The 20,220-nt window shown below is 41.9% G+C and overlaps 1 protein-coding gene across 3 annotated transcripts in view; it reads right to left on the bottom strand.

Moving 5' to 3' along the window:
- DOCK10 (dedicator of cytokinesis 10) overlaps positions 1–20,220 on the bottom strand; it is a gene marked incomplete at its 5' end in the record, with an annotated part of 158,152 nt that overhangs the window by 112,585 nt on the left and 25,347 nt on the right. Inside the window, one exon of one of the 3 annotated variants that reach the window (XM_080622389.1) lies at positions 16,976–17,140. The exons of the other annotated variants lie outside the window; for them this stretch is intronic. Coding sequence (XP_080478515.1) covers positions 16,976–17,140 — 165 coding nt within the window. Of the gene's footprint in view, positions 1–16,975; positions 17,141–20,220 lie in introns of those variants that run through there. 3 annotated transcript variants of the gene reach the window in all.

The raw sequence follows: 20,220 nt of genomic DNA, 5'->3' as shown, positions 1-20,220 counted from the left end.
CAATGCTGCCAGAAGTCAGTTATGCATTTGGAAAAAGCAAGCTGTATCAGAAGTGATGCTTTCTGTGGTCAGACTGCTTGCTGGGAAATTGATTGTAGCGAGCAGCAACACATTGCAAGTGTTTTCAGATATGATCGCCAAAACTCTACTAATGGGACTGTGAGACTAAAACTGAGGCGACAACGACTGGATGCCACACATTCATCTTATCTGCATCTTCCAGTCATCAGGAACAGCATATGCTCTGTAGTCGTTTATGTATGCATGGAGAATCTGCACTTCCTAAAAGCTTCATGTTGGACAATTAAAGGAGATTACTATACTAGTACCAGAAACAGATTATTTTTATTAGCACCTACCAAAGAAGAAGGAAAGCCCTTGTGACCTTCATCCCAACCCCTTTGTCAAAGGCTGAACAATCCCAACCTGTCCCCCTAACAAAAAAAAAAAACAAACCAAAACAAGAAGAGAGTGAAATGCTTTGTATGCATCCATGCTTCAAAAATGTCCTTAAAAATAAAAGGAAAAATATATAACCAAAACAATTTAAACAGGTAAAACAATTCAGTTCATAGGTAGTAGAAACTACATATGGAGCAACTCTTTCCAAAGTCAATTTGGTATTGAACCAACTGGAAGCAAATGATACTGGTTTTTGCAAAATATGACTCCACCTACGGTCTAACAACTTAAGCTGAAACATCAACCTTCACATACAAACACTCCAAAAAGTTATTAGAGCAGCTGATGCTTGTGTTTTGCTGACACATCCATACAGCTAGCTCTGATCAGTCAAAGGACTGGGAATCCATCATGGTTAAAAGGACATCAACACACATGGTGAGCTCTCCAAGGTGGCAGGACAGTATCCCTGCACAAATACCCGTGAAAAGAAACCACTTACATTTGTCTGAGCTCTGCTAACAGATATTTCCAGACTGATGTCAGTGACTCCACCTATTGTCAATCCATTTCTTCTTTTCCTAGCCTGACAGTGCATCAGTACCAGCGATTCCTTCCTCTGTGCCTCCACCTTCACTTCATGCCCCAGATATTAGTGTGCTTAAGCAGAACAAATCTGTGGGAGGCGGTTGTATTTCTTCACCCTGTGTGAAAGGCTAAAAACATCCCCTAGCTGAACCAGCAGTGTCAGGAGCTGTCCACAGGTTGTACCTGCCAGTCTCTGTGCACTGCCAGAATCATTTGTCTATGGCTGGAAGTGTCCCAGGGGGGTGTGAGGACAATGAGGAGACCTCCAGGAGGGCATTTTGGCAGCTTCCAGCCTGATCAACACAGCGGTCAAGTGCCCTTATAGCACATGTACTTCATCACCTCAAAATGGCCTTGTAATCACACACAAGAGCTTGCCAATAGTAATGTTCAAGATCCAAAAGCCACTTACTACCCCTTTTCTGATTTTACAGCTCCTGAAACCCTCTCCCACATCCTGGGAACACAGCTCTATGTGCCCACACAATTTGCCACTCTCTCCTTGCCACTGAAATGTTTCTAATGGCTAACCCCACAAGAAGAAACACAACAGCAGCATCATTCCAGCAGCTTTCCAAAGTGGAAACCCACTACACCTGACACAAATACAATACACTCCCTTGCCAGTAGACTGAGAAGAGCCTTGGAGAACATGATGATGCAATCACAAAGGCCTCCAGCTACAGCCACACAGTATCAGTTAACAGAAAACCATTATCACAGCTCTCATGCTGGCAGCCATTCCTTATCTACCTGATCATCCTCTGGAGAGAGCAGCCACTGGGAGCATGAAGAGAGGGGGTACTGGTACTGTGCTGTGGTGCTATCAGCTGGTCCTCTTTGCAACAGTGTGGGTCCCTGTTGCATGGCAGAGCTGCAGACTCACAAAGAGCTCAACTGAGCTCAGTCATCATCGGTTTTTGTTCTAGGTGTCTGCACAGACAGGTTAGGAAACAGAATGCTGCTTCTTACATCAGCAATCAGGTTGGAAGAATAAGGAAGGATAAACTTTCCATTAGCAACGGTGTCATGCTGATTTGCACAAAAGCAAAATATGCAATTAGTTTCTCCTTTATTCTGATCCACTGGGAAAATCCAAACAAATATTATCCTTTTTGTTTTCATCTATTTGGACTAGAATCAGCCCTTGATAACAAAACACATAGTGATGAAGGGCCACAAAAGGTGTCTAAATAATTTAATCACCTAAATTTACCATCTCCAGACATGCTGATGTTGCTGTGATTTTAGCTTCCACTGCATGCTTTTCTGATTGTCATTCTAATACATGCTATTCATATCTATGCTATGCTGCAGACATGATTTTTCTTTTTCTTTATGAATAAAAGCTTAGATCAGACAACATCTGATTTATAAAGAAAATCCACATTTTCACTCAATTTTGCAGCTGGAATAATTGAAGCAAAAGGTCAGGCAACTCACTCATTTAGTCAAGGTCACAATCAACATCTACAATGACATTATATTGATATAAAATACCCTGGAACCCTCTTTGTTTTTTCTAAGTACTAAGATACACTCCCTCCATATGTGTGCAAGCTGACTGTACAACCATTATGGCGTTTAATATCCTACATTTGTAACATTCCTTTAACGTCATAAATCCCTGTATACTCTCTTCTAGCACCTGTGGGTATCTTAATCAATTAAGAAAGCAATTGCATATAATAATTCATCATCTGGATCCTATAACTGAAAGCTAAATAATGGCATTTTGGAAGAAAAAAAGCCCACAAATTCTAGAAGCAGATAAGCAAGATTATTTTCGTATTTTAGCAAGACTGAAAATATAAAACTCCACAGGTCAGATTTACATTAATTAAGTTTGGTATGCGGAAAAGAAAAAAAGCAACTTGCATTCTGTTGACGCTGAATTCCACTTCATGGTCGTACTGGGTAGGATGAAAGTTCATTTAAGCCAGATGTCTGCATCTGCGAGAATCTACAGATGCTTAAGTGAAAGTACAGAAATCAGTCAGTATAATAGTATTTCTCCTGAATACTCTTCTAATTTCTACTTTCGCAAGTTCCCGGCCTGAGGTAGCACCTGCGCATTTACCAGTTCTCAGTGACTTTTCTCTCATGAAGTTTTCCAGTCATTCTTTAAACCTACACAGACATTGCAGACGTTGAACAGTCTTTGGCAAGGAAATCCAGGTTTAATATTCATTCTGTGATTTCTTTTTTCTCCCCCCACCCCCTTAGTTTTATTTCATGATCCCTACTTGTTGAGAGAAGAAATGGCAAGCAGAGTCTACATGTCTCTGACTATTCTTGATTTTTATAAATTGCATTGTATCCCTTCATAGTTATTTTTCAGGCCAGTTCAGGTACAGTCTCTGTCTATACACATAGACTACTGACATATAGTCACTTCGCTGATCCTGCTCACTCTCTGTGATTTTCCAATTCCAGCAAGTCTGGTTTAAATTGTACATGGTATTAAAGCCCTCCCAAGAAGCTGCTATGAGACTCTGCTATCCGAGGACAGATCAAAAAGCAAAATTCATGATTTCTCAGTGAGCTGGAAAGCAGGATCAAAACTATGTCCTTCTTAACACAGTAAAGCTGCTCTAAGCTTCCACGTCCCAGAGCCTGTGCAAGGCAGAGCTGAATCATAGTAATTCCTTTACCTTCTCTAGATGATTTTCTCTGATGAGAGCCAGTATTCCTGACCTCCTGTTCTTCCCCACTCCCACACCTTGCTCTTTGTATCCAACATGCAAAGTCAAGCCTTCGCACCTTCCCTCCTGCCTTATCATCAAACCTAAAGTGGTCACTAATAATCTAATTCTGTACCAAGATGTTTATTTTTTACTTTTAATTTGGAAATTCTGGGGGGCTTTTGATATTTTGGAAATTCTGGAAAGTCCAGAAAATTCCCTCTTACTGCAGAAATAGCCAGAACATCCTTACTCTTATTTTTATTAAGCACCACTTGAGCTGAAAACAAAAGAATTGGTTAGGAAATCTGAAGCTAAAAGGTTAACTTTCGATTTCCCACAAATACACACTACAGCCAGGCATAAACAAGTGCCAGAAAAGGATGTGGACTGGAAATGAAACAGAGTTCACTGCAGTTCCTCCTCACTCAGCTCCTTGTTCTGCCTGAAACACTGCACACACCATCTGACTCAAGGAGCAAATCCTTTTGTGAAGATATTTCCAAGAGATACAGTTGTCTCTTGAATGCTTTTTACAAAAAGCAATGTTTAGCCACCAATTCAGATTTTTTTGCAGGCTCATGTAACTTAAAATTGCCTTTGATTTTGCTAAGAATGGAAAATTGGCAAGAACTTTGCACATACAAAAGCTTTTGGCAGCTTAAACGTACTGTGTAAAGAAACTTCTCAGTGGGAGCTGGTACAAACTTTTATGTCAACTCATCTCTCAAACATTTCATTTGGGCAGGTCCTTTTTGGTGCGTTCTTCAAGAACTGGCTTTTTTATATAGTGGAAACATTTTAGAGTTACATTTTATTAACTGATATTTATAGTTTCATTTAGACTTAGAGAAGGCAAAAACACTCCTACAATTCCAGGATTCACTTTTTTTACATAAAACCAGAATTAAGCTAATCAGTGTTAGTAAAGATTTCTATTATTTCCAAAAAGTTCTTCAGTTTAAACTGTGTTAATGATTTTTCTCTATACCTCCATACGTTCTGCTAAAATACTTTGTATTTACACCAGTGTCTAAGGAATGAGCATGTCAGGGCTGCCTAGTCAGAGGGTTTCTGAACAAAAGTAGGTGACAGATGCACAAACACTCCCATCACGAGTCCTTCCCCAGGGAATGTCTTTGCTATGTTGTCAGCACAAAAAAAATCACGTGCTACATGAGGGCAAATAGTCATCTTAAAGAATCAGATGCATCACGAACAACAAAATGTATCATGTATCTTAAACACTGGAAAACATATTCATTAAAAGTCTGCATAGAAACAGTAAATGTTTCCTGCTGGATGTACCAGATTCCAGGTTTGGATTACTTTCCCTGTATCTTCCACACATCTCCTGCTCTGTTCATTTGAAGGATGTGTTATGGAGCACGTCTAATACCTGGGAGCAGAGAGGCAATAAAGGACTTGGCTTCTTTTGTAATAGGACAGTTAAAAGTTAAAAGGAGACCCAACTACAAGGTTTTAAGGCCAAAGAAACTAGACATTCCTGGCAACAAGCAAGCTTTTAGATAACTGCTTAGATCACTGTGCCTCCTAAAGAGTTGTGCCTTTGCTTAAACCCAAAGAGCTAACGGTGGTCAACAGCCAGAAGAACTCAAGCACTGCAAAAGCCAAAACAAGAGTCAGAGCTTGAATAAGGAAATTTAGGCACAAGCGCCAGGGGGCAGGTGGAGAGACCAAACAGGCAGCTGGATGGTCTGTGTCGGGTTGTTTCTCCTGGGGAGCTCTAGGGAGATGCTAGAAAAGGCTCCTCAAGCACATAGAGAACGATTAAAGACAGGGAAAGAGCTAAGGCACTGAAAGTGCAGATCAGCTGTGTGAACACTTTTTATTCTTTACCTTCAAGCCACAAGTATCAAAAAGTGAGAAAAAATAGCCCAATTCCAAGCTCTGTTTCTCCGGAAAACTTGTTCTCCTCTGTAATCCCATTAAGATCAGATCTCCTACAGAGATAGCTGCAATGCGTGTTTGCACATAATTTACTACAGAAGAAACATCTCAAAAACTACAGTGGAGCATCTGGTTCTAGGGCTCTACATTTCAGTAATTCATCTCTTCACTGTTAAGGCTGACCCTCTGAAAGAGCTAATTTTAGTACATAAATCACAACCTGTGGAAAACATCGAGGTTACACCAAACCCTTACTGAAATGCCAAAGAAAGTTATGAGTCATTGGTGACATGATGCTCAACATCCTAGTTTCATAGCTAACCACTGATTGATCCAGCAAGGCTACACATTCTCCATTCTAGCATTGTTATTTCTGTGCAAGCAGCACAGCGTTATGCTTCCGATCTGTTTTTCTGCATTGAGTTAAAATCTTATTCTGCTGGATTTGCACATAGAATCGTAGAATAGTTAAGGTTGGAAAGGACCTTAAGATCATCTAGTTCCAATCCCCTGCCATGGGCAGGGACACCTCACACTAAACCATGCCACCCAAGGCCTCATCCAACCTGGCCTTGAACACCGCCAAGGATGGAGCATTCACAACCTCCCTGGGCAACCCATTCCAGTGCCTCACCACCCTCTCAGTAAAGAATTTCTTCCTTATATCCAATCTAAACTTCCCCTGTTTAAGTTTGAACCCGTTACCCCTTGTCCTGGCACTACAGTCCCTGATGAATAGTCCATCCCCAGCATCCTTGTAGGCCCCCTTCAGATACTGGAAGACTGCTCTGAGGTCTCCACGCAGCCTTCTCTTCTCCAGGCTGAACAGCCCCAACTTTCTCAGCCTGTCTTTATACGGGAGGTGCTCCAGTCCCCTGATCATCCTTGTGGCCCTCCTCTGCACTTGTTCCAACAGTTCCATGTCCTTGTTATGTTTGAGAACAACCGCACACAATACTCCAAGTGAGGTCTCACAAGAGCAGAGGAGCAGGATCACCTCCTTCAACTGGTGCCGTCCTTCCTGGCGCCACCCCCTGTGAGTCCCTGCCCACATGAGCTGAGGTGCCAGCTCCTGGGCAAGGCCTGGTGAGGGCTCGAGGCTCCCTCGGTGGCTCTTGCTGCTCAGAACTGAAGCTCCTGAACACGGGGTTTCCCCTCACTCTGAGGCTGAAGGCTCCTCTCTGGAGCTGCTCACCTTGGCATATAACCAAGAACTGAATCTCACCATCTCATCATCGAGCAAGTATCAATACTAATGAAAAGAAAATGAGCACAGCAGTTGACAGATGAGAAGTGAGGAAAAACAAACACCAAAAGCACGAAGTGTTCCGTTCAATTGGTTCCATACACTGTATTCAGAGTGATCCCTGAGGCAGAAAGAAATCTGACAAACATTACAATGGCTATTTTTCATTGAAAACCACACACACAGAATCTATTATGCTTTAAGTTAACCACAAATTTGCAATAATTATCAACAGACTGCAACTGCAGAAGTAAGACATTGCACACAAATTCCTCCTGTTTGGACAGAACATAACATTTTGTTCTGAAGAGGCACCAAACTGGATGAAAAAGTACTTTTTTTATACATACAGAGCTCCCCAAGTTTAAAATAAGAGTCCTACCAGAACTGAAATAATTGAGCCCCAGGGCAATGAAGGAATCAGTTTGTTTCAGACTGGAAATGTGTCCATGTACAGCTACTACACCTCAGCTTAGGAGATCATAGCGCACAATCTGATTCGGCCTCAGCTGGACTGGCTTGGAATAGCGCCTTGAGATGATATCAGACCCTTGCCACCCAAACCATCCTGAAGCATTCATGTGACACATTTTTCGGTGCTGAATCCTAATTGTTTCCACCCCCATGTTATTCTTCAATCCCTAATTCAGGCTGGAAGCCTTAACTATTCAAGGAACTGATTCAAAAGCTAAAAGACCAGGAACTGTTCCTGTATGCTCTAGACAGCTCCATCTGCCTCCATTTTCCTTAGCTTCAAACACTCTGAAGACACTGTGCCTGTTTCCATATTCCTGAAACAGCAGTACCGCAGTGAACAAGAGTTCAGTTACATGAGTACTTCACCAGAGAACTCATTTCTTGTTTCCCTCACAAAAGCAGAGCTACCAGTTGGTACTAGACGACAGGACCAAATATGCTGAAATGCTGCTTAGCCTTAAAAATTAAATCATGTGTTTTGCCTTTACAAATCCTTCTTTGGTTAAGGGAACATCAAAACCATTCACCTGAATTTCTCCAGTTCCTCTTATGCCACAGGAGGTATTGCAAGTTGAAACTAATCTGTATTTACCCACACATTGGTGGCAGTCATCTAATAGTCATGAAGTGGTGATGCCTGTCCTAAAAACCCCTGTGTGATTCAGAAACCGTAATCTAGAAGTCAGAACCTCTTGAGAGTTTCTAGAAATCAGGTGGCACCCCCCTGGGATGCACAGAAAAAGATTAAGATCACCAATGCTAACCACACTAGGTTTTAAAGCACACAGTAATCACACTTTAGTTTACACTGTGAGCAGATGTACTCACAGTATCTACTCCTTGATTTATCTTTCTGCTGCAGCTGATGGTAGAATGGTTTGGTAGCTGCTATTAAATGAAATTACTCCTTTTGCACTGTGCCATGTTACCCTGCTTTGCTGGCCAGAGGTGGCTGGGGAAGCTATGGAGCAACAAAGACTTTAAAAACAAATGATTCTGATTAATGAAAGGGTAGCAAGCGTGGAGATAAAGGCTCAGAGATATATTTCTTCATCTCTTGTGAGCAATGAAACTTTGCATATGGTTTTTGTCTGAAATGTGCTGAACTAGAATTCTGATTTAAACTGGACTTACACCAATCAAGCATTAAGATTACTGTTCTGAAGAAGAAATTTCATGTAAGTGAGAAATATCAGGAACAGTTCTGTCATGCTCCATTCAGGTTTACAATCCACCCAGGAGACAAGTGGAGTGCACTTATCCTCAAGTCAAAGCAGAAGATGGTTATCCACTCTGGGTAGGAAGGGGTGGAAAAAGATCAAAGGAGAAGCGATTAGCATCAGTAGGAAGAGATATACTCACTGTGAACCAAACCCAAAGCTTTTGATAAGAATAAAGAGAGAGGAAAAAGAAGTATCAGAATATTTTGATGTGTCGACATAGAGCAGTGGTGGCTTGCCTTCAAACACCATATCTCACCCAAGTTTAGCGGCAGTGTGCCTAATTAATTTCAGATGAGACGAAATGGCATTTTCCCCTTGGCTTCTCTTTCTCATCACTGAACTCTTCCCCTCTTACACACTGTCTTTGCCTCGACAGCTCTCCCTCCCCCCTCTTTGCCTCTTACAGCAGCTTTTACTTTGGCAGTACTTTCAGCTGGCTGGTGTTCTCCGAGGGCCCCAGTTTCTTTATCTCTCCCTTCCTCACTCAGCATACTTCTCACAGGGCACAGCTGTTTCCATGTTAAATCAATATCCCCATGTTTGTAGCCAAAGGCCTGAAGTGGACACTGGACTCAGCTATATGCATTTAAATCCAGATCAGCTCTACTTGGAGGATTCTGTACCAATAACAGGACAAAAAATACATCCCAGCCTGGCTCTCAGTGCTGCAGTCAACAGTAAGTTAATGCCAGTGATGGCAAGGGCTGAGGACTGGCACTAATACTGTTTTCTGAAGGCATTAGTTTAATTTACTATTCCTTTGTACACTTCTTGAACCAGCTGCAACTCATCATACTTGGCAGAAGGGAACCAGTCTACCACAGCCTGGGCCAAAAACGGTCACATACTGCTGCTGCTCACCCTCCCAGTCCAAGGCTCTCCAGCTGCACGGCAGAGGTCAGTCCTCCAGCTGTGAATGCCCACAGGCACACACTCATTGGTAATGCAGTGCGAGCACATGAGACATGCTCAGGGTGCACATGAAGCATCACAGGTGGATTTCTGCATCCTTCTGGCTCATACTGCCTGCACTGCCCCAGCCCCGAAAGCCAACCATATGCTGGGCTGCATCAAAAGGAGCATGACCAGCAGGTTGAGGAAGGTGATTCTCCTCCTCTGCTCCACTCTTATGAAATGCCATTTGCAATCCTGCGTCCAGCTCTGGGGTCCCTAACACAAGAGGGACATAGACCTGCTCAAGCGAGTCCAGAGAAGGCCCACAAAGATGATCAGAGAGCTGGAGCACCTCTGCCATGGAGACAGGCTGAGACAGTTGGGCTTGTTCAGCCTGGAGACCAGAAAGTTCATGGGAGACCTTAAAACAGTCTTTCATAGTCTCCCAATAACTTAAGGGGGCCTACAAGAAATCTGGAAGGGACTGTTTACAAGGGCTGTAGAGACAGGACAAGGATGAATGGCTTCAAGTTGGCAGAGGGAAGATTTATATTAGACCTTAAGAAAATATTCTTCTCTGTGAGGGTGGTGAGACACTGGAATAGGTTTCCCAGAGAAGCTGTGGCTGTCCTATCCCTGGCAGCATTCAAGGCCAGGCTGGACGGGGCTTTGAGCAACCTGGTCTAGTGGAAGGTGTTCCTGCCCATGGCAGGGGGATTGGAACTGGATGATCTTTAAGGTTCCTTCCAACCAAAACCATTCTGTGATGCTATGATAACCCATCTCCCGTGAGCTATGGACAGCTATATAACTAAAGGAAACATCCCATGCTGCCCAAGCCCAATTACAGGAGCACACCACCACTTGTGAGCCAAGATACAGAAAAAAAGCACTCTCTCTCCTTCCAGGCCATTTCTGTAGATGTCAACTGTCAACCTAGCCCACCCATACAGCCTGGTCAGTATAGTGCCAGGAGCAGTCACAGATTCCATTACCAAAACCTCCCCGTGGGAGGCAAAAGAGAAATTACTTGAACTGAGTAACTGAGTTACAAGTCTGGAACTACTTGTGAAGCCCAAGATGCGCAATGGAAACCCCACAGAACATCTCTGAAAATAGACCTAGAAGCTGCTGGTCACAAATACATATGCATATATATACAAATGCTTTATATTTCAGTCCACAACTACACTGTCCACTGACAGCATGAAACAAAATACCTCTACTAAATTCTGTGTGACATACATTTCAAAGCATTTTCTTGAAGTCTCCAGAACTTCAAGGATATTATTGTGACTACTTTAGACAGTTCATACTGTGGCATTTAAATCTATGTTCATCCCTCAATTATTACCCAGAGTTTATCTTTTCTTTATAATTTGTTCAAGTACTTCATATTGTGATAAACACAGGAAAGCAAACATAAATGCAAGATCTGCACTCACGGCTGATTTGGTGTATGAGGGCACTACACCATGTAAATAGCTGAAGTTTCCTACAACCATAGCTTACTGAATTCCAAAATTCCAGACCAATCAGATCACTGCGATCTTTTTCCCAACTCTCCTAACTTCCTCTGCAGGAAGATGCAAAGAACAAAATGACCAAGGGAAACATGGAAAACTGGCATTTGCTATAGCCTATCAGAGTTAGAGCCAAGCAGAACTGCAGACAGAGCATCGCAGACAAAACTGCAACAAATCAAGCATGTGTATGTACAGATTTGTTTATAAATGTGCTTCTTATGCAAAGCAGATGGCCAAAGCTTGAAAAACCTGAAGCGGTTTTCTTTTTTCTCCCTTGTGTGTGTGTTTCTCTCTACGCCTTCTTGGCTTTCATTACTTTGCCTTTTTATGGGTCAATTTTCTCCACTCCCAAGATCATTTTGAACATGCATCTTACAATCTGATTTTTATCAAATGCATAAAATCACAAAGCCTTCCCAAAGCACTCCCAAGCACTGCTACTTACAGAGATTTTTCTGTCTCTTTTAATTTATACCCTACACTTTCAGGTAGGCATTGCTTACAAATAAATAGCTTGCTTCTATATTTTTTTAACAAACGATAATAAACTCCTCTTATGTAGGAGGATGTTTTAATCACCTTATTCTTTTGAGTCCACACTTTTCATAAGCTGTCATAAGAATTTGGTTAACAGATTCATAATAATGTCATTCCACATACTGTTACACTACACACATTGCTGCACCACTAATAAGAAGTGAAAGCAATATAAAATGTTGTTGCTCAGAGCACTAAAGTCAGATGGAGAAGATCTGCTCAGTGGAAAAAGGCAGTTTTTAACGTTGTCTCTTTTTCAAACATATGTATACTTCAAATGTTACTGCAACACTCCGAAGGATGAAAACAGATCCACTTCTTGGGTTCATTCTCCTCTGTATTTAAGAAACTATACCCAGAGCCATAGCTGCCGGTAAAAGCCAAATCCAAACCAAACATCTTCGAGTGCAGAAGAGCAAATACTGCTCTGAAGATTGACACCATCCCTCCTACGCTGCTCTGCTGATGACAGTGCCAAGCCCTGCTGACCTCAGGCACCAAAGGGATGAGGCTGGCCATCACTCTGCAGTTACTGGCAGATTTGCTGACCATTAGGCACAGAAGGCAAAGAAGTCACAAAGATACCAAGAACAGTTGCAAAAATGGCTCTGAATTAGAACTGCATTTTGTGCATCACTACTACTTTTCCTCTTTACACTCTGATGTTAATAATTTATTCAAACAAAGACCTGTTTCTGTTCCTGCTGAGGCCAAGTGCCAAAGTGGAAGCTGGCTAAAGTCAAAGCTATGTATGTTTATTGTTTAAAAAATTATTACACATTGAAGCTTCTGACTTGAGCTAAAAGGTATAAATATTTTGAGTCCTTCTTTTGAACTTTACAGCCCTGGGTAGTCTGGCTTTCCAAAGACAATCCCTCCTTCAAGATATCAGAGGAAGAGAACACCCTTCTATTCCCAGAGCTGGGCCTCATGATGATCTCCAAAAGCCACTGCAAGTCCTCCCCATTTGGGTACACACAGACACAATCCTATCTACAAAACCAGTAAGTTACGAGTCAAGAGATCTTGCAGTTCTTGGAGTTGCCATCTATTGACAGCACTTAGTATGCATATGGTACAAATTTTCGGTAGGTAAATATATGCAACTCAAGAAATGACTGTCCTGAATTATTTCAACTGGAACATAAAACTAACACAGATCATGCAACAAAACTTACGGAATATAATTCTGGAGTTAAAGGTTGGTATTAGATGAGGGAAAATTCTCAAAGCCATGCTTTTATTGTTTCTACTGCCTTTAGAAGGCTAAAATGACATTTACAAACTAAGTGACCTAAGAAGCATCCAGGGCAGCACCCCAGCCTCACCTGTACGCCACAGCAGAGCTGCCATCCTGCGCCTGTGCAACAAAGCAGGGTTTCTTACTTCTTCTGCAACTGGAAGGAGTAGAGAAAATCCCTGCAAGCTGTTCTCTACAGAGATGAAAAACTAAATAGAGTGATATTGTCACCTTGCTGTGTTCAAACTGACACATCAGTTCAAGCTATGGTATTTTATTCAAAATGTGAAACACATTACCACATTTTTGTGTGGCTCGTTACCAAGGGCAGGGAGGTGGGGGTAGAGAAGAGGATTGTAGCCTCAAATATCACCCTCTGCTCTTATCTTCTACACGTATCTCAGCTGCCACAGTTCAAAACAAAATCACATGAAAGAAAACAATGACCTACTAGATAAAGCTCAACTTCAAGTCACAAGTTCAAAATGAAAAGCATCATCCTAACCATTAGTATCCCGACTCCAAACACCAAACAGCACCACATAACCCCGTGTACTAAATTTTCTTCCTTCATGCATCTTCCTCTTCTCCTTTTTCTTACAGAAACAGCATGTACAGTTGTTTGCATTCACTCTACATAGGTTTTCAATATCTTGAACCTCATCACCTCATGAACTCATGTTGAAAACCAGCTCTTACAGACATACTCTTAAAGTTACAGAAAACAGGAAGATGCAGAGTCACTGAGCACATTAGATGCACAAGTTGAACCAGTTAGAGGGTGTTGGGATACTTACTTTGCATGTATCTGGCAACTCCCAGGACTGTGTCCAAGACATGATGACACGCAATTTTGCCACTGACAAAAAATTTCCAGTTTTGTCTTTCTAATATCTCTCCCTGCTCCATGGATCCAGCCAAGATCTAAACCTGATTATTAATCTATCTTGCCCAAGGATAAAGCCAGATTTCTAAATTAACAAACTGAAAAGGAGGGAAAAAAAAATAATCTGTGAATAAACACATCAATCTTCACTTTCTGCAAGGCCTAGAATGCTAGAAATACCTGCTGTGATGCCTAAAGGTTTCATACTGTGATTAGTAGGTAGTTGTTAAGCAATAGCTGGAGGCTTTACTTGGGCTTTCTCCCTTTCTTTTCTCATGGAGTGCACCCACAGCACCTCCCACTTGGAGTGCCACTAGCAAAAGCACAATTCCTAGAAGAATATTCTACAAGAATGCTCCCATTCAGGGATTAACAAAGGAAAATGTGGCACATCTATAAAGCTGTATACTTACTTGAAGTATTTTAGGGTAGACTGGTGTTATCTCTGCCTCGGGATTGCTGTCTGCATCAAGGCAACATTGAGATTTTTACTTCTGCTTCACATGGGACAGACAAACTTGCAAGAACGTGCAGCAGAGCCTGGGGACTTAGAAAAGCCATTCCAAAAGGCGGCACAGTTTATCTCCTGAATTCAATACCAAATACTAATATTCTCAGTATTGTGGCACACAAGCTATGAAGAGAACCACTTTATCTGAAGGCATGAATATATAAAATGCCAGATCTTCAGCTGACAGGAGCCCACAGCCTTTGACAAGCACATCCAGGCATGTCAGTGTATTTCAGATGCTCTGCATTTTAGGATTTCCTCACCTCTGCTCTTCAGGCACCCCAATCACTCACTGCCTCAGACATAAAAACTCAGTAATCTTGTTGGGACCACTTCAGCTCTTGGCATCTGCACAATGTGCATAATGACATTGTGAACTAAGCCCTCTTTCACTTGTCTACACAGTTGTCTCCACTGTATTATCCAGACATAAACTTCAATAATCTACAACAGACCAAGGGGGAAAATACCTATTAGGACTTTAACATGTTGTATTAAGGTTCAGTAGCCTCCAGCCCTCTTTATCATGCTGCTCTTTCAAGTAACACGAATTCTGGTGGATACAGGGCCATCCATTTCTGCCACCTAAGTACTCTGAAGCAGTGCTTTCTTCTCAACTTGCCAGGTCTCCATATCATTACTAAGCCTAACTGCAAAGCTCAATGGTAAATTATTTTAGATAGCTACATAATTAACTGCTTGTAAATGAAAAGACACAGTAATAATACACATCCATAAGACAAAGAAGGATGTGTGAGGGAGGACCATTTTCCTGAGCAGTCCCCTGCCCAGAAGCTTTCCTCTGAAGTGCCTGCCCTGCACCTACACCAGCCTCGTGACAGGGCCAAACCACTCCTCCTCCTCTTCTCAAAGGGGAGAAAATGACCCCACAGTTCTCCTGGGGAAGAACAGCATTTTGACAGGACAAATACCAGGGCATTAACTGTTGCTTCAGAAAACAAAGCTCCTATTAGCACAATGGGTGGATGTGTCTGAGACGAGGAGGGAATCCCTGAAAGTCCACATCTGGCAGCAAGGAATGGACCATCTGACCAGCGTGACTCCCATTTGGGTATTGCCAGCTCTGCAAGGTGGTGGACCTTCCACAGCTCCCTCTATGCTGCAGTAAAGCCTCACTTCTCTGAGAGCCCATGGACCTTTGCTGTAGTTCTCAGAGTTCGTTCTCCAAGGATTCACTGCACAAAGAACTGTAACTCAAGCTGCTGCTAACTGTATCTGGGTATGGGGAGGTTGGTACATTGTTTGCTGCCACAACACCCAAGACTATCCTTTTCTGCCAAGGACTTAAGCAAGTTGCAGAGATGATCCATACTCGGACATGATGCAATTTCTTCCAGGCCCTTCTCACTCCATTATGCTTGAAACTACTACCAGAAAGGAGACAGTCATTTGTTTAAATATTGTTGAGGTCATTTATTTCACCATTAAATGGAGAAAAAAAAAATACACAAAAAAATTTTGCTTTACACATACTGGATTTTAAAGCAAAAGAAGCATAGAATCATAGAACAGTTAGAGTTGGAAAGGACCATAAGATTATCTAGTTCCAATCCCCCATGGTAAAGAAGCTTAAACATCAGCTTCACAATGATGAAATCCATCGCTTTCCTCCTTATGACCATTAGCCTCCCCCATACAGTGGCTAACACCATCAGCTGATACATAAAGCACCACTTGGACTGGGTCCTAGCTACTATAGTTGCCATGACTGCATCACACACCACTCTTTGGGAAGCAATGCTCTATTCAAACCATTGCTAGATCTCATGACAGCTATTAAATTCTCTAATGTTACCATCACCCACTTCGAACTACGTGCCCTGTGTAATACAGCTGGGGCATCAGAGGGATGAACTTTGGACTTCACCATAGCATACTTTATACCTAAAATTAAAAGAATAAATAAATCTCTACACTTGAATGATACACGTGAGTGTCCTGACAAACTGGCAAAACCACTATCTCCAGTATCTTGGTAAAATCTTTATCAAGTGGGAGTCACACAGTATCATATCATTGCCACCTTGGATTTAAGCCACTCCAGGGTTCTGGAAATGTTCACTGTAAGTATATTTGGCAAAGGGCAGTGGTAACTAAGCAGTAAGTGTACTCCTCATTCTGAAACAGTGATTTATAACGAGAAACAACCCTGTCACTTATTCCTAATAAGCCTACTGTACTTACTATATGCCCAACACAAAATAAAACCTGTCCAATTTAATTCAGAAAGAAAATGACTCTTGAAGACCAAAAGCCTTTCAAAGCCCCCCTTCATTAAAGAATGGAGGCAAGTCACTAAGCTGGAAAGCAGTGATCCAGCAAACATTTTACTGCTGCAAACAGTTTGCAGGAAAGATATATACGAGTTTATTTGCATATAATTTGATATAAATTCCAACAGCATCCTGGGTGAAAGGGTTTTTTTGTCTTGTTTTGTTTGGCTTTTGGGTTTGTTTTTGTTTTTATGATGAACAGACTTAGTAAACATTTCCTAAGCTGTCTGCTGCTTGGAATTCCAAGTCTGAAATAAAACATAACCACAATACCAGCTCCAGTGTTGCCTGTTTCTCAAATAGCAACATACCCCACCAACAATTAACTAACAGAACATTTACTTTATAGAGAGTTTCCGTATAGCTCTCAGCTTCAACTATGAAGTAAGATTCCAGTTCTGTTTGACAGACAGCAAATCTACCAGCAAAGTAACCTACAGTGACAAATAGCCTGGCAATGCTCTCTCTCTACAACATACGTAGAGGAAAAGAATAATCATGTTAACATCTGTAATAGTAATTCTCCTGCATCTCTGCTGATTAAAGTATACCGTACCATTATGATGAGAGTCCTGGGTCTGCTCATTTCATCATCACTATCCAGCGGGAGAATTTCATGTGACAACTCCTCTTGCCGTCGTCGCCTGCAGATATGTGGACAGTTCCTCTGTACCACAGAACGAAAGGCTTGGAGCAGAACAATGCTGGCAGCACAACCCATATCTGCATCCTGAAGCCTACAAAATAACTTCTATGCTTATGCTATGTTTGAAAAACAGTGGCTCCTTGTCCCTGAAAACAGCCTACAGTGCAGCTGCAGCCAGCTCGCGCTCCAATCACTTCCTTGAGCTCTGATCATCTGATCACAACCAAATAGCTTGGATGCAGATAGAGGAAAGATTTGATCTGCTGGAACTGAAACACACGCAATATTACGATGCTTTTCTCTCCCTCTCCCTCCCTTTCTGCTTCTGAATACACATGAGAAAACATGCTCTCTCTCTTGTACAATCAGCTGCCTCCTCTGATTCCAGTTTCATGGAACTGAAAGTATTAAAATTCCTAGTTCAAAAGAGACAGCTGTTCATTAAACACACACAGAGGCATCCACAACAACTGCCAGCATCAGTTTAAATACCTTTTTTAAACAGTCATATGTAGCAAAATAGCAAATATCTGGAAATTAATTAGCTCTCATCATCTTTTTAAAATACTTTACCTTAGGGTGTTTTGCCACAAAAAAAAAAAGAGAGACATATTTAAGCTCACTGAGGGATCTGCTTAATCTTTTAATTTCTTGCAGTTTTCTGAAGCACAGAGAGCTCATTTGAGTCGTAAATGTAACAAGTGGTGAAAAAGAAATTAAAAAAATAATGCAGAAAGGCGGACTGCTTCATCCAGCTCATGCTAAAATAGCTGTGGCTCAATGAGAAACAGCAGCGTGCGGCTCTGACATGCCTTTCAATAGTGTAGTTGTTGTGTGTTCCCACACTTGCGTGCCTTCTGCAGAGTAATACATTTTTACATCTACATAGGAGGCTTGTGTTGAGAAGGGTCCCTGCTGATGGGGTCTCACACTGAACCAAACACTGATGACCTTCCAAGGAGGGTAAGAGGAAAGAAGTTTAGTGTTTTATCAGTCGGAATTCAGGCAGCAAGAATCAGCTGCCAATCAGGCAGTCAGCAGAAACAACTTGCCTTTCTGGCTCCTGCCTGACAAGTCATTCAAAAAGCAGGCAGGGATGCTTAGCAATCACATGACTGACCGGGAAACACAACAAGCATTAATGGTAGAGTGTGTAAGATAATAGCACTTGAGAGGAAGTTAGCACTAAAAATATCTACAGAAAATGGATTTCTCTTACACATTAGGAAAACTAAGAATTTCCAATAGGGTTTCCAGAGAAGCTGCTTTTAAGCTAATATGTATAACTTTATTACACGTGCACCCAAACTGTATTTACCTTGCATCAAAAGGCTTTTGATTTCTAATGAAGGCCATGAAAGTTTTGGCATCAATTCCCATGGGGACATAAGCAACCTTATGATGTCTGCTAATGAGATCTTTGTAAATACTCCTCCTCCTCACAACCTCAATCAGGAATTGTGCTGAAAACATTCCATGGAAATACTTTCTTCTGAGCCTGATTAGGGCTTAATTGCTCAGCGATCTGGCAAAAGACATCATCATTTTAATTAAAGCATTTCCCAGAAAATCTAAATCTTTCAAATTTGTCCTTTGAAAGCAACAAACTCACTGCCATTATTTCTTGCCTTTGTTTCCTTGGAGTAAGCTGCTTTGAGTGCATATAGAAAATATTTAGCAGCACCAGTAGGCAAAACACAAGCTCACCCACAGATCTGTCAATGCACCTACCTGGCTCTTCCCCTTGGATCTCACCAGGCACAGACTTCACACACTTACATGATGTCCCTGCCTATCCACCAGCACACCCTGCAGAGGGGCCTCATATCATGCTTGTTAGTTTGGCTTCTCTAATGCAATTACAAGAGTGCAGTGGCACAGCTGGGTAATTTCTGCATCAAATCATCAATCCTGCCTGATGTCGTTGCTCTTGTTTATGTTTTCATCAGTCCCCTGCCTACTCCAGAATTGCGACTGACACTTTGGCCATACAAAAGATGCACTTTGCAGCTGGGAGACCTACATTCCTACTCTTAATTCCAGCAGCAATATGGGCCTGGATAACGTCTGTTGCTGGCTGTTACGGCAACTGCTCTGCTACCTTGGGGGGTGCTAATGCATCTCCTGTCTGTCTGTACAGCATCTTCTTTTATTCACCAGCATTCAGCTGGGAGAGCTGGCAGGAGTTTTATGAAATTTGGTTTCCATAGCAGAGCTCAACTCTGTTGCACGCGTGCGTGCACGCATACATGGAACAGCACCCCAGGGCTTGCCCCAAAGCTTTGCTTCACTCTTGGCAAAGAATCCCATCCATTTCAGTGGTCTTTGGATTGAACTATTCTCTGTCAGTGGCCCAAGTGATTTCATTACAATTATTTGTAATTAAGTTATTATTAGATACAAGTAGGAATGACATAATCTTGGCATGTCATCTCTTGGGAGAGAAAGATGACACTTAGTCCAAAAAAACATAAACAAGCCAAAGACAGCTAAAAGTAGCCTCCAGGCCTTGATCAAAATTCAAGAACTGAAAAAGCAGCTACAGCACAGGGGAAAAGAAACCACTGAAGAGCTAAAACCCCCCTTCTGTTTTAAGGCAATTTCACAGAAGCATGAGCTATCACTAGAAAGGAAACCTCCCCACCCATTAAAAGTGCCTGGACGCACACACAGTACCAATAGCTTTGTTTTTTAAATGCAGGGATGTTAGCATACCTTATGTTTATATACTGACTATCAACAGTGTTAGCTACATTTACAGTGAGGCACCAAGCACTATTTTGTATTAATTAGCACTTTAATCCAGACACTGAATTCAGTGAAACCCCCTGGAAGCAAAATACTCTTTTGCACATGCAACTCCTGAATTCCCCATTACAAAGACTTTGGCAACAAGTTAGGCTAATGAGTATCCACTTTGGAAGCCATCCATTTGCTGCTCACTCTCACTCCATTCTTAACCGCCACTCATTTCAGCTATGCTAAGTAGCCATGTTAACACTGGCATGATGGTTTACAGGAACAGGCTGGGAAGCAGACCACTAAAAGGTACCTCAATGGAAAAACAATAATAACAAAGAATTGGGGAGGCAAAACAGTTGTTTTAACCCAGATGACTTCAGTGACCCAGTCCTTGGCAACTCCAAGGGCTGGGT

The sequence above is a fragment of the Psittacula echo genome (assembly GCF_963264785.1).
Source record: "Psittacula echo genome assembly, chromosome: 7".
In the NCBI taxonomy this organism is placed as follows: domain Eukaryota; kingdom Metazoa; phylum Chordata; class Aves; order Psittaciformes; family Psittacidae; genus Psittacula; species Psittacula echo.
This window is presented reverse-complemented; position numbering and strand designations above follow the sequence as displayed.